Source organism: Geotrypetes seraphini, chromosome 4, assembly GCF_902459505.1.
Source record: "Geotrypetes seraphini chromosome 4, aGeoSer1.1, whole genome shotgun sequence".
NCBI classification, from domain to species: Eukaryota; Metazoa; Chordata; class Amphibia; order Gymnophiona; family Dermophiidae; genus Geotrypetes; species Geotrypetes seraphini.
In genome coordinates, this window is record NC_047087.1 from 256,122,720 (window position 1) to 256,137,162 (window position 14,443).

At 40.7% G+C, this 14,443-nt stretch overlaps 1 protein-coding gene across 3 annotated transcripts in view; it reads right to left on the minus strand.

Moving 5' to 3' along the window:
• ANKRD22 (ankyrin repeat domain 22) overlaps positions 1 to 10,497 on the minus strand; it is a 63,255-nt gene extending 52,758 nt beyond the window's left edge. For all 3 annotated transcript variants that reach the window (XM_033940231.1, XM_033940232.1, XM_033940230.1), the window contains exons 1-2: positions 10,331 to 10,497; positions 688 to 879 (exon numbers count right to left, since the gene is read on the minus strand). In XM_033940231.1, the coding sequence (XP_033796122.1) occupies positions 688 to 879; positions 10,331 to 10,351 (213 nt within the window). In that variant the 5' untranslated portion in view covers positions 10,352 to 10,497. The remainder of the gene's footprint in view (positions 1 to 687; positions 880 to 10,330) is intronic.
• Positions 10,498 to 14,443: the final 3,946 nt, after the last annotated feature.

The following is a 14,443-nucleotide window of genomic DNA, read 5'->3' on the forward strand; positions in this document are numbered from 1 at the left end:
CCAGTGACCATTCCAAACCCAGTAAAATTTTATACAAATGGATCTCAAAATTACAGCAGGCCCCAAAATATTCCAGACTCCCCTACATGACATCATATAAAAATTCAGTATTACTGTGAATATGCCTAGGTTTTGACTCAAGATACATCAAATACTTGCTTGAATGGATAAGGCTTATGGTGGTTTTTGAACATAACAATATGAAAGATTGCTTGCAATTCTTCTGTAAGGGAGTTCCATGATGTGGGCTAGCCTCTAAAAACTTCCAGGAGCAGTGCCTGCTCTAAATGTCCAATTTGAAAACAATGGAATATACAATAGTTTATTCCCTGTTGATCACAACAAAATTGGGGTTTGGTATATGAAGATATGGTTTTTGATATATGATTTTAAAATATATAATATACATCTAGTACAGGGGTTCTCAACGCAATGCTTGGGACACACCCAGTCAGGTTTTCAGCATACTCAATGTGGATATGCATGAGATAAATTTGCATGTACAATTTTATGCATATTCTTTGTGGATATTTTGAAAACCTGACAAACAGGTATCCTGAGAACTGGATTGAGAACCACTGATCTAGAAACATGCCAAGTTTTTTTCAATAATATTTTCACAAATCATATAAAGAAGATCTTACTGTTATAAAGTACTTTCTATCGGCTATCATGCTGTAACCTCACCTTGTTTCTGATGTTCACATCAGCCTTCCTGTCCAAAAGGTAATGGATGATTCTAATGTGTCCTTGTTTACAGGCACAGATCAAAGGAGTATCTCCACCATAACTGTCCTGAATGTTTAAATTTTTCATGTCCTGCTCCACCAACATCTCAACTTCATTTAAGTCATTAGTGTATGCAGCCTGGCAGATAGGCTAAATTTTAATAAAGAAAGGAAAAAAAATAATGTTCATGTTATGGATATGATATAAGTAAGAAAACGGATGTAGTGGTTCAGTTTATATTAATAACAGAGGTATAATCCACTATATTAATTTATTTATTCAGCAATCTATAGAAACATAGAAACATAGAAATAAACGGCAGATAAGGGCCCACGGCCCATCTAGTCTGCCCACCTTAATGTCCCTCTCCTACCTTTGCCCTGTGAATAGATCCCATGTGCCGATCCCATTTGGCCTTAAAATCAGGCACGCTGCTGGCCTCAATCACCTGTAGTGGAAGACTATTCCAGCGATCAACCACTCTTTCAGTGAAAAAGAATTTCCTGGTGTCACCTCGTAGTTTCCCGCCCCTGATTTTCAATGGATGCCCTCTTGTTGTCGTGGGACCCTTGAAAAAGAAGATATCTTCCTCCGCCTCGATGCGGCCCGTAAGATACTTGAAGTCTCGATCATGTCCCCCCTTTCTCTGCGCTCCTCGAGCGAGTATAGCTGTAATTTGTCAAGCCGTTTTTCGTATGGTAGATCCTTGAGTCCCGAGACCATCCGGGTGGCCATTCTTTGCACCGACTCCAGTCTCAGCACATCCTTGCGATAATGCGGCCTTTATGTAATCTCCCTTATGAACCAGGTCATAAAAGGTGATATCTTCACCCAGCTCTTTTGTACGGTCAGAGGCAAAACCCCTTAGGATTATTATCTTTATTTTATTTCATTATTTTATTTTCTTAAAAAAGGCAATTAGTACTTTTATTAATAAAAATTAACACCTTTTTCTTTCAAAGAAATTCTTTCTTATTTTGCCTAGCACCAAAAGACTTTTTTTCCCTAAAGGAATTTTGTCGTACTGCTAAATAAATAGTCTAATCAGGGTCAGAAGTCCAATGCTGTAACAGTTTCAATACATTCATATGCATCTAGTGGAAAGCTTAAAGAGATTTAACTTATCTTATTATATAGATCCAATTTCTCAACGTGCAATCCGCTTGCTGCTATCTGATATGCCATGAACAAGTCTTATTGAAACAAATTCAAGTAATTTGCATCCCATCTCATATATACCAAGTGTGTGATGCATATTGCAACCTGGATTGAGCTAATATCACAGATCCACTGAGCAGAGGCTGTCATTTATGTCTAAAAGCATTATTCTGTACATATACAGTGGTACTATATAAATCCTAAGTACGGTAATAGTTGTACTAATTCCATCATTCTGCCTTAAGTTTGGAAAGCAAATATTTCAGAACTACTACAATAGAGCGCTATCAGACGTACAAAGTCACAAAGGAGACAGTCCCTGCTCAAATGAGCTTACAATCTAAACAATCAAGACAGACAAATAGGGTGTCAGGGTAGGGGTTACAGTTAGATGGGAGAAGGGAGTAGGGAGTAGGGTTATGAGTTGAAGGCTGTCTCAAAAAGGTGGGTTTTCAGCCTACTTTTGAACAAGGGAAGGGGAGCGGCAGACAGATTCAGGTAGTTTATTCCAGACATACAGGGCGGCGAGATGAGAGGAACAAAGTCTGAAATTGGAAGTGGAGGAGAAGGATACAGATAAAAGAAATTTCTCTGAGGAATGGAGTTTTCAGGGATGTGTATAAGGAGAGACGAGCAATACTGAGGGGCTGTAGAATGAACACTTGTGTAGGTTAGTAATAGGAGTTTGAACTGTAGCACAGGCGTACAGCCAGTGAAGTGATTTGAGGAGAGAGTTGAGGTGAGTGTAGCGAGGCTGGCAGAAGATAAGTCGGCAACAGAGTGTTGTACAGCTTGCAGGGAGGAGAGGCAGTTCAGCAGGAAACCTGTTAGAAGTAGATTGCAATAGTCTAAGCGTGAGGTTACGAGAGTGTGGACAAGGGCTTAGGCAGTGTGATTAGTGAGGAAGGGACAAATTTTGGTGATGTTGTAGAGATAGAAGCAAGAGGCTTTAGAAGTACCTCATGAAAGACTTCTGAGGAAATTAGAGAGTCATGGGATAGGGGTAATGTCCTATTATGGATTAAGCACTAGTTGAAAGACAGAAAACAGAGAGTAGGTTTAAATGGTCAATATTCTCAATGGAGAAGGTGGGGTTCACCAAACAAACAAACTTCCAGCCAACATTTTAATCAGGGAATAAACCACACAAAAGATATACCCTCCCCCTCTGGATGTGTGTGTATTATAACAAGAGAAATAAAGACATGAAAATAACTTTATTGAGTAACCCTATGTAATTTGTAATGTAATGTAATTTATTTCTTATATACCGCTACATCCGTTAGGTTCTAAGCGGTTTACAGAAAATATACATTAAGATTATAACTAAGAAAGATACTTAAAAAATTCCCTTACTGTCCCGAAGGCTCACAATCTAACTAAAGTACCTGGAGGGTAATAGAGAAGTGGAAAGTAGAGATAGAGGAAAAAATAAAAATAAATATTTTATCAAGACAGCATTGATCTAAATACTTTGGAAGGTAGAAGAGAGGAGAGAAAGGAATAGATGCAGAAGGGGGAACCGTTGAACAATAGAATTCTGGAGAGATTTAAATGATAGAAATAGAACAAAACAAAGACAAAAGGCAAAACAATAGATAAGATTAAAGATAATTCATAAGCTGGAAAGAAAAAATAAAAATAAAACTTTGTCTTCAATCCACGGTTTCAGCGTCATTGATGAAGTGGAGCAAGTAAGTTTAGGAGGAGCGATGACGTTCCCAGAAAGGGCTTCTTCAGGGAAGAGACTTGGCTGACAGTCCCAGGATGCCCATGTCTCCTCCCTTGCGATGGTCTCCTATCCAAGTATTCCTTCACACGACACACTGCCCGTGTCCCAACCGCCATCCTGAACTGCCACTCCAAGAAGGCTGCCCCAGATGAGGCCCACGGTGACTGCAAGATTTCCTCCTCTGCGGGAAAGCCACCCGGTGCTGATAGTTGGTGTGTGCTGGCGCCGCTGGAGCTGGGGCTGACAGGGGACCCCTGCCCTGTTGTTCCTGCGTTCACCGGCAAGAAGCTCTGGATAGAAGCCGGGCTGATGGACGATTGGGACTCCGGGGCAGAAGTTCCCAGATTTTGGGCCGGGCAAGCGATGATCAGACCGTTGCCGCCGAAGCCAGGTGCGCAGGAGATAGGCGGAGGTGGCGAAAAGCACTGCACCGACCACGGGGTGCTGAAGCCGGATATTGGGGGTGAGGTGGAGCCTCCCCGGGCCAAGGGGCTGGCCATTTCCTGTCTCAGGCAGTTCGCTGAAGCCAGCGCTTCCTAAGCCCCCGCTGCCGCAGCTCGGCAGGTGATTCCCAGTGAGCTTCAGAAAGATCCTGGTTGTGGCTTGCAAATAGGCAATGGCGGCGGACGATGACGGCGGCAAGACCATAATGGCCTCCATGCCGGAGAGCCCGTCTGTCATATGCGACAGCATCCCGCCAGGTCTGTTCAGCCTCGGCTCACCGCTGTGTTCGGGTCTCAGCCTCAGCTCGCCACGGTTCAGGCGACCGAAGTCCTTCGGCTTCTGCTGTTGCTGCGGAGAACGACCCGCCGCTAAAACCCCAGTCGCCACCCTATGACATTTTGTTTTTCCATTCATTAATATATGAGGGGGTTGTGACTGACTCCCCTATGTTTGATGTCACTAATGAGTGGGCGGTCTTGTTTCAAAAGTTCCTTATGCAGCAGTCATCTTTACATGGGTGAATGTGAGCATATTAGTTTATGCTGATTTCAAATAAATGACTCTAAGCTTAAACACAGGTTTTCCTTTTTTTTTTTTTTTTTTTTTTAAGCATTTGGAGTGGTTGACAATGTTTTAAAGAATGTTTTATTTTTTTGCAGGCTCTATCCCAGTTAAGCCCTAATGCAGCCATGAGGTGAGACGCTGGCTAACATCAGCTGGGCTGGGAGCTTGCAACGTTTCACATACAACCGTTTCATAAGCTAAAGATAAGTTCACAATCTTTTTATAAAGCTAATTAATTCATGGCTATTTATTGAACTTAAAAAAGCACTTTGGTTTACATTGCCACTGGAGGTTTGTATGTGGATGAAGTTACTTTATCCTCTCTAGTTAGAGGAGCGTTTCCCTGACAGGGTTGAGGCTTTTTCTCCGCATTCATCAAATCATTGCTTGTGTTTATGTTTTCACATTCATTTGTTTTCTTGTATGTTAAATAGTGGGATTCCCCAGGGGTCTATGCTGAGATTGCTGCTTTTTAACTCATTTATTATCAATGATCTAGAGATGGGAATAGCTGATGAGATAATTAAATTTGCTGATGACAAAGTTGCTCAAAGCTGTTAAATTGCAAGAGGATTGTGAAAAATTGCAAGAAGATCTCGTGAGACTGGGACACTGAACATGAAAATGGTGGATGACTTTTAATGTGAGCAAGTGCAAAGTCGGGTCCCTTGATTGGTAAAAGGGTTTGCATATATTTATTTTGTCACAATAAATTTTGCCTATGTCTTGTACAGATCTGCAGTTTTGTTTTGTTTGCCCCCCCAAGTGCAAAGTAATGCATGTGGGAAAGAGGAACCCAAACTATAGCTATATAATGCAAGATTCCACATTAGGATCTAGGTGTCATTGAGGAAATGTTGAAACCCTCAGCTCAATGTGCAGTGGCGGCGGCTAAGAAAACAAATAGAATGTTAGAAATTATCAGAAAAGGAATGGAAAACAAAAGATTAAAATGTTATAATGACCTTGTATCGCTCTATGGTATGGCTGCACCTCGAATACTGTGTGGAGTTCTGGTTGCCATATCTCAAGAAAGACATAGAAGAATTAGAAAAGGTACAGAGAAGGGCGATGAAAATCATAAAAAGGATGGGACAGCTTCACTATGATGAAAGGTTAAAGCAGCTAGGGCTCTTCAGCTTGGAGAAGATGGCTCAGGATGATATGATAGAGATCATTTTATATAAAATACTGAATGGCGTGGAAAGGGTAGATGTGAATCACTTGTTTACTCTTTCCAAAAATACTAGGACTAGAGGGCATGCAATGAAACTACTAAGTAGTAGATTTAAAACAAACTAGAGAAAATATTTCTTCACACAACTTGTAATTAAACTCTGGAATCCATTGCCGGAGAATATAGTGATATCAATTAACTTAGCAGGGTTTGGATAATTTCCTAAAAGAGAAGTCCATAGGCCATTATTGAAATGGCTTTGGGAAATTCACTGCTTATTCCTAGGTTAAGCAGCATAAAATCTATTTTACTGCTTGGGATCTAGTTAGGTAGTACTTGGGACTTGGGTTGGCCAATGTTGGAAACAGGATAGTAGGCTTGATGGACCTTCAGTCTGTCCCAGTATGGTAATTCTTATGTTTTTATGACTTTTTCTTGGATTTTAGGTGAAATCTCAGGTGTAGAGAGGTAGATCTGGGAATCATCAGTATATAGGTGATATTGGAAGCCATGGAAGGTGATAAAGGCACTGAGGAAAGAGGTGTAAAGAGAGATCCTAAGACAGAACCCTGGGGTATGCAAACTGCTAGCAGGCGAGCAAAAGAGGACAACCCACCAGTACATCCACTTTAAGACTAGATAGTAAGAATGAGTTAAATGTGGACATAGAGGCAGAAAAAATAAATTGAAAAAAGCCAAAAGGAAAAGGAGAAGAAAAAACTGTCAATATACTAAAAAAGTAAAGCAGATTTTATGTTGCTTATCCTAAAAAAAGGTAGTGGATGTTCTCATCTTAATAATGGTTTATGGACTTTTCTTTTAGGAAATTATCCAAACCTTTTTTAAGCCCTGCTAAGGTGTTTTCATTACATTCTCTGGTAATGGATTCCTGAGTTTAATTACACACTGAGTGAAGTAAATTTAAAACAAATCAGATAAAATATTTCTCATTAGTAGCTTAAGAACATACAAATAGCCTTACTGGGTCAGACCAATGGCCCATCAATCCCAGTAGCCTGTTCTCACGGTGGCCAATCCAGGTCATTAGTACCTGGCCAAAACCCAAGGAGTAGCAATATTCCATGCTACCGATTCAGGGCAAGCAGTGGCTTCCCCAATGTCTCTCTCAATAACAGACTATGGACTTTTCCTCCAGGAACTTGTCTAAAACTTTCTTAAAATCAGCTATGCTATCTGCTCTTACCACAACCTCTGGCAATGCGTTCCAGAGCTTAACTATTCTTTGAGTGAAAAAATATTTCCTCCTATTGGTTTTAAAAGTATTTCCCTGTAACTTCATAAAGTGTCCCCTAATCTTTGTAATTTTTGACGGAGTGAAAAATCGATCCACTTGTACCCATTCTACTCCACTCAGGATTTTGTAGACACCCCTCAGCCATCTCTTTTCCAAGTTGAAGAGCCCTAACCATTTTAGTTTTTCCGCATACGAGAGGAGTTCCATCCCCTTTATCATCTTGGTCATTCTTCTTTGAACCTTTTCAAGTGCCACTATATCTTTCTTGAGATAAGGAGACCAGAACTGAATGTAATACTCCAGATAAGGTCACACTATGGAGCAATACAGAGACATTATAGCATTCTTAGTCTTGTTAACCATCCCTTTTTTAATAATTCCTAGCATCCTGTTTGTTTTTTTGGCCACTGCCACACATTGGGCAGAAGGTTTCATCATATTGTCTACGATGATACCCAGATCCTTTTCTTGGGCGCTAACCCCCAAGGTGGACCCTAGCATCTGGTAACTGTGATTCAGGTTATTCTTCCCAATGTGCATCACTTTGCATTTGTCCACATTAAATTTAATCTGCTATTTGGACACCAAGTCTTCCAATTTCCTAAGATCCACCTGCAATTTTTCACAGTCCACATGCGTTTTAACAACTTTGAACAGTTTAGTGTCATCTGCCCCCCTAATCCTTGTATTTTTGGAAAGCATAAACAAGCAATTCACATAAGAATTGGCATACTGGGACAGACTGAAGGTCCATCAAGCTCAGTATCCTGTTTCAAACAGTGGCCATCCCAGGTCGCAGGTACCTAGCAAGATTCCAAGGAGTAGAATACAAGATTAATGCTGCTTCTCCTAGGAATAAGCAGTAGATTTCCCCAAGCCATTTCAATAATGGTCTATGGATTTCTCTTTTAGAAAATTATCCAAACCTTTTTTAAACCCTGAAATGCTGATTTCATCAAACCCACTAGCTGATGAACCTGGGATGAGCTATGCTCCCAAGGGAACGGTCCCTGAGCTCCTGATCTGTAAATGTAGGCTGTCCAAGGGATGCACTGCTAAGCAACTAACCCCTTGGAAGCATATCCTCTGCCTCAGTCTGTGGTCTCCTGCAACCAGAGCTGCCCCCTGAAGGGATTCTCTGCAGCATACAAATTTGCTGGAAAAAAATGAATTCAAGAAAAATAAACATGAGCTGATAAGACAAGTTCCTACTGTCTTGCTTGTAGGAAGACAACTGAGGAATTGAAGGGTAATCCAGAAGTATGAAAGGAGAAGCAAAAGATCTCACAAGAAATGATTGTCTACCTAAGGGTTCAGGAATAGATAGGAGTTATACAAGAAATCATCTTAATTCTAGCCCTCTTTTATCAAGTTGTGGTAGTGAGTGCTGCATGGCAAATGAACTGAAGCCCATTCAATCGCTATGGTCTTTGTAGCATTTACTGTACCAGCCCTTTATAAACATGAGTGCCACACTACTTTATCCTGAATTTAAAATAAAATTATTTTTTTCTACCTTTGTTTTCTGGTCATTTTACTTCTATGGTTTCTGTTTTCCTCTGTCTTAAGTCTCTTGCCAGGATTTCCTGTCCATTTGACAGTTTTTCTTCTCCTTTTCCTTTTTTCAATTTATTTTTTCTGCCTCTATGTCCACATTTAACTCATTCTTACTATCTAGTCTTAAAGTTCCCTCTTTTTTACTGGCTCTACTTGCAGCTTTCCATCTGGCAAAACAGCTCGCTTCACTCTCGCACGTGGACACACTCTCAAAGTCCTATTCTGATTCCAGGCCAGAACCAGCAGCCAAGCAGACAGACGCTATAAGTGCAGTCCCAATGCAAGAGAGTCAGGCAGGCTTTTTTGCCACTATTGTTTGGAAAAGTAGCAGCACCCGAAGTGGCAGCAGGAGGGATGTGGGAAAGTGCTGTTCTTGGTGGGCAGCAGTCTAGATTTGCTGTGCGGGGTTCTGAAAAGAGGTGCACAGCCACACACTTTACAGCAGCGGTCTCAAACTCAAACACTTTGCAGGGCCACATTTTGAATTTGTAGGTACTTGGAGGGCCGCAGAAAAAATAGTTAATGACTTATTAAAGAAATGACAACTTTGCATGAGGTAAAACTCATTATAGTTTATAAATCTTTCCTTAATTGCTTCTGATAATTTCAGCTATACCCAGCTGAAAGCAGTGCAACATGCAGAAAGTTAAGTTTAGATAGTTTTTCCACTTTCTGCATGTTGCACTGCTTTCAGCTGTGTATAGCTGAAATTATCAGAAGCAATTAAGGAAAGATTTATCAACTATAAAGAGTTTTACTTCATGCAAAATTGTAATTTAGATTCTAAAGTATCAACTGCAAGAAACAAGATTTTGGTGAAGTCCTCTAGGCTTTTTTGTAGAGAGGAGAATCCTTAATTGTCCAGTAGTCGCGTCTACAACCACCTTCAGCTCTTACCTCCTCCAGCAGCAGACCCAACCGCCATCTTACATCAAGCAGTCACCGCCAGGAGAGGTGCTGAATTTTGCGAGAATTCACAAGATTACGTATGTACACATGCACAAGCTGCACTGCCTTATGTTCTGGACTACCTTACATTCTGAGAGACTATTCCACCCACCCACCATCCTTTCTGTAAAAAGGTATTTCCTTAGATTACTCCTGAAGCAATCACCTTTTAATTTCATCCCATACCTTCTCCCGCAGTTGCTACAGTGCCAGGGTACGGATTAATCTCAGCATTCAATATGCCATTCCATAGACTCATACAGCAGCTTATTTTTATCCTTTAGAATCAGAAGTAGCAAAGAAAATGATCTATGTCATCAAAATATGAGACAATCCAGCATAAATTACATCACTGCTCTTTTCCCCAGCCCTATTTTGTTTGACTTCAATCAAATGTTATTTCATGTACACCAAGATTTAACAAGTTACTCTCAATTCTTAGCTACGAAAGCAAGTGATCAGTCTTAAACAAGTCGGTTTGCTGCTTTCATATAGAATCTGGTTTAACCTGATGAATGAGTAAAATGCAATTAGGAGATGGGACACAGACTCATTTATTCTTGCTTCTTCATTACAATATCATTTAAAGTATTCTGTAATGAATTTATCTAACTCGTTGATGGTGCTGTAGTCACCTTAAGAAATTCATTAAAATGTTAGATGTTGGATTGTTTAATATTCTACACATAAGTATCTGTGAAGAAATCAAATGACAAAATATCAATTCAACTGACTTTTCCATTCTATATTTTATAATCACACATACCTCTGAATAAAATATTCCCATAACTGTTCTTCCTTGTGAGGCTGGTGGCTAAAAGCTTATGACACCTGACCAATTGGTTCACTTAAGTTTGCCCACTGCTCAAAATTCAAACAGGTTGTCCGAGAAAACTTCTTACACAGCACAGATATCAAGCTCTTGAAGCAGGCTGAGAGTGAAAGAAATGTAGCTTGCAAAGCCCTGCCCTAGTGAGGTAAGCAACAACTTACGCAACACCATGAAAAACTAGTACAAGCTGCAACAGAGAGAGCTTTCTGAATCCTCTAGTAAATATTCATGACTAGGCAAATTGAATGGGGTGGTCTCTTTCTGACTTCATCATTTATTATTTCAGATTCAGACTACAACATGATGAAACCTCAAGGGAATAACAATAAACGAGGTTATGTATAAAATGAACCCCCTAACTCCCACTCCCTTGTAAAGCACCCATGCCTGTTTTATCATTCTCTTGCTGAGAAACTCCCTAACCCCCTACTTGTCCTGCTTCTCTACTTGATTAGATTGTAAGAGCTACTGAGCAGGGACTGTCTCTTGAATGTTTAAAGTACAGTGCTGTGTACATGTAGTAGCGCTATAGAAATAAGTAGTAGTAAAATTAGGCTAAGCACCAAAACAATCACCCACGTCAGGTCATCAAAAAGTAATCTATTAGCATATGCCAAACCCAAAGAGGCATATATATGCAGAGTGCACAAAAGTACTGGACAAATAATCTGTTTCCAGATTAAGAACATATTTATTTATTCAATTTTCTATACTGTTCTCGCGGGAATGTCGCTGTCTCCCTTAGCCTTAATGGCCGCCAGGGATCCCATGCCCTCTTTCCTGCCTGCTCCCCTCCTCCGAAGCTGACCCAGGCTTCCCTCTGACATCAGCTCTGACATCATAGGGAAGCCTTCTGGGTCAGTGGCGGATCCTTCCAGGTGAGCTGCTGCTCCTTCCTGCCTTCAGCAGCATTTGTTGCAGGGGTGCAGGCAGCCGCTGCATGTGACTGACATGGAAGCCTTCTCTCTGATGTCAGAGCTGACGTTGGAGAGAAGGCTTGTGGGTCAGCCACATGCAGCAGCTGCCCACGTCCCTGCAACAAGTGCCACTGAAGGCAGAAGGAGCAGCCCAGCTGGATGGCCCTGAAGGAAGCAAGTGTGGCCCTGGAGCGAGCAAGTAGAAAGTGGGGACATGATCTGGGAGAAAGGGGGGGGTCATTATTTTGGGACAAAAGCTGGAAGGCAGGGAGGGAAGGCACAAACTTGGAACACAAGAGAGGGAGGAAGGGAGCACTAACTTGGGACATAGGAGGGAAGGAGGGAATAGAAAGGGAGAATTGTTGGGCATGAGTGTGTGAGTGAGAGAGAAAGATGGTGCACAAGGGGAAAGGAAGAAAATTGGGCAGAGAGAGAGAAGTGAGGTAGAGATACATAGGGAATAGAAAGATGAGAGGAAGAAATGTTGGATATGGTGGTGGAGAGGGATCAGACAAGACAGACTGAAGGGGATGCAAGGAATGTTGGACATAGTGATGGAGGGAGAGATATGGCATGATGCTGAAGAGGGGTGATAGAAGAAAAGGGCATGGGGCTAGTGGGCAGTGGTGAAAAATGCTGCACATGATCCGGGGAATGAGAGGGAGAAATGTTGCCAATAAGGGTGGAGGAGAGAGGAAGAAAAGTTGTAGGGCAGAGAGAGATGTTGGTTGGGGAAAGGAATGAGGTCTGGAGGAGAGAAAGCATACAGGAGGCAGAAAAAAGAAATATTGGATGCAGAGTCAGAAGGAAGTGCATCCAGAGACTCATGAAATCACCAGACATAAAAATAGGAAAAATTATTTCATTTTCAATTTACATAGTAACTTAGTAGATGACGGCAGATAAAGACCCTAATGGTCCATCCAGTCTGCCCAACCTGATTCAATTAAATTTTTTTTATTTTTTCTTCTTAGCTATTTCTGGGCAAGAATCCAAACCTTTATCTGGTACTGTGCTTGGGTTCCAACTGCCGAAATCTCTGTTAAGACTTACTCCAGCCCATCTACACCCTCCCAGCCATTGAAGCCCTCCCCAGCCCATCCTCTACCAAACGGCCATATATAGACACAGACCTTGCAAGTCTGCCCAGTACTGGCCTTAGTTCAATATTTAATATTATTTTCTGATTCTAAATCCTCTGTGTTCATCCCACGCTTCTTTGAACTCAGTCACAGTTTTACTCTCCACCACCTCTCTCGTGAGCGCATTCCAGGCATCCACTACCCTCTCCGTAATCGAAATGTGTCAGTTTTGAGAAATTATACTTATCTGCTGTCCATATTTTAAACTATAATTGTCTATTTTTCTCAAATTTTTACTGAAGTGACATTGCATATTTTAGTCATCTGTCTTGACCTCTTTGAACCCCTCTGAATATAAATGATAATTAACATTTTCTTTGCATAGTGTGCTTTGTGGGTTTTTAAATTTTTTTTATTTTGTAGTTACTATTATGTATTAATAAGATTATATTGTGTGTATGAAAAATGAATGGAAGACATTGCATTAGTTAGTACTATTATTATGGGGGTGGGGTCTGGGGCGGAGCTTGGGCAGGGGTACTCAGATGATATTTATTAGACTTAGGAGTTACTTGGCTTGAAGAAGTTGAGAAACACTACCTTAGACAACACTGGTAGGGACAGTTGGCCCTTTTGTCAGCTGGGAGCAGAGGTAAGCAGCAAGAATCTTAAAATCTACGAGTTCTGAGTTACATACAAATCTGACTTAAGACCGGTTTTAAAAACGTAACTCATTCTTAACCTGGGGACTGCCTGTATAGAAAAGTCATCAGTCACATCAAGAAACATTTAACCTCTTTATAAGACAGATAATGCACCTGGAAATTGTTGCTCCTTTCAGAGAATGCTTCAGTAAAGAAATGGGTTTTAAGGTGGACTTTGTTTTAAATGGCTTGGACCTAATGCTCAAAGGGAGACTTTGGATGTCTTTTTACGTAAGGAAGTGGTTAAAGTAAAATCTTATGTGAAGGACACAACACATGTGCTGCGATTTTTATCAGAAATTCAGGAGGTCCAGGAAGATTAGTTGTTAGTAACTTTAGATGTTAAGGCACTCTATACAATGATACTGATACAAGGAGCGCTGGAACTGTTACACAACATTTTTGAACAACAACAACACTGTATGCAAATATCAACTCAGTTTCTTATGGACTTAGCCAGAATAGTATTAACTCAAAATTACTTTTGGCACCAGGGTGTATTTTTTACCATGGCAGAACTAGAAAAATTTTTATGTACATCCTCATATTTTACAAATATCAAGTTGTGGAAACGCTTCCTTGATGATATACTATGTATCTGGACATTTACTAAAGAGAGCCTGAATGAGTTTATAATATGGCTCAACCAAATGGACAATAATATTCAATTCACACATGAGAAAGAAATTGCATTTTTAGATATTAAAATAATTAAATCTCAAAATCAATTCACCACTACCATTTTCCGTAAACCAACAGATCGTAATAGCCTATTGAGGTATCATAGCTTCCACCCTCATAAACTTAAGGAGAGTTTACCCATCAGTCAATTTTTATGGATTTGTCGGATTTGTTGTTCATTGCCTGAGTTTATACATCAAGCTCGGTTAATGAAGCAACGCTTTTATCAGAGGGGATACCCCAAAACAGTGGTCCATCATGCATACTTAAGAGCCAAATTTGCACAGCGTTCTTTGTTGTTACAATATCAGCAAGAGGACCAACAGTTGATATTTGTACAACCTCATTCCCTCCTTGCCACCAGAATTAACCACATAATACATAATCATTGGCATGTAGTCCAATTGATCAATCCTGCGATAGTTGAGGCTCCTATTTGTGCGTACAGAAGAGCTAGAAATTTGGGAGAATTCCTAAATAGAAAAGAAAGAGGGACGCCCCGCCAGGTTATCACAGGGCATGTAATAACTGTCAATGGTGCCCCTATACCATGGAAGGGGAGAGTTGGACCCATCCAGAGACAGGCAAACTATATAGAGCAAAACATGTGACAACATGTAGATTATCTCACGTAATATATGTCATCCAATGTCCCGGTCCTAA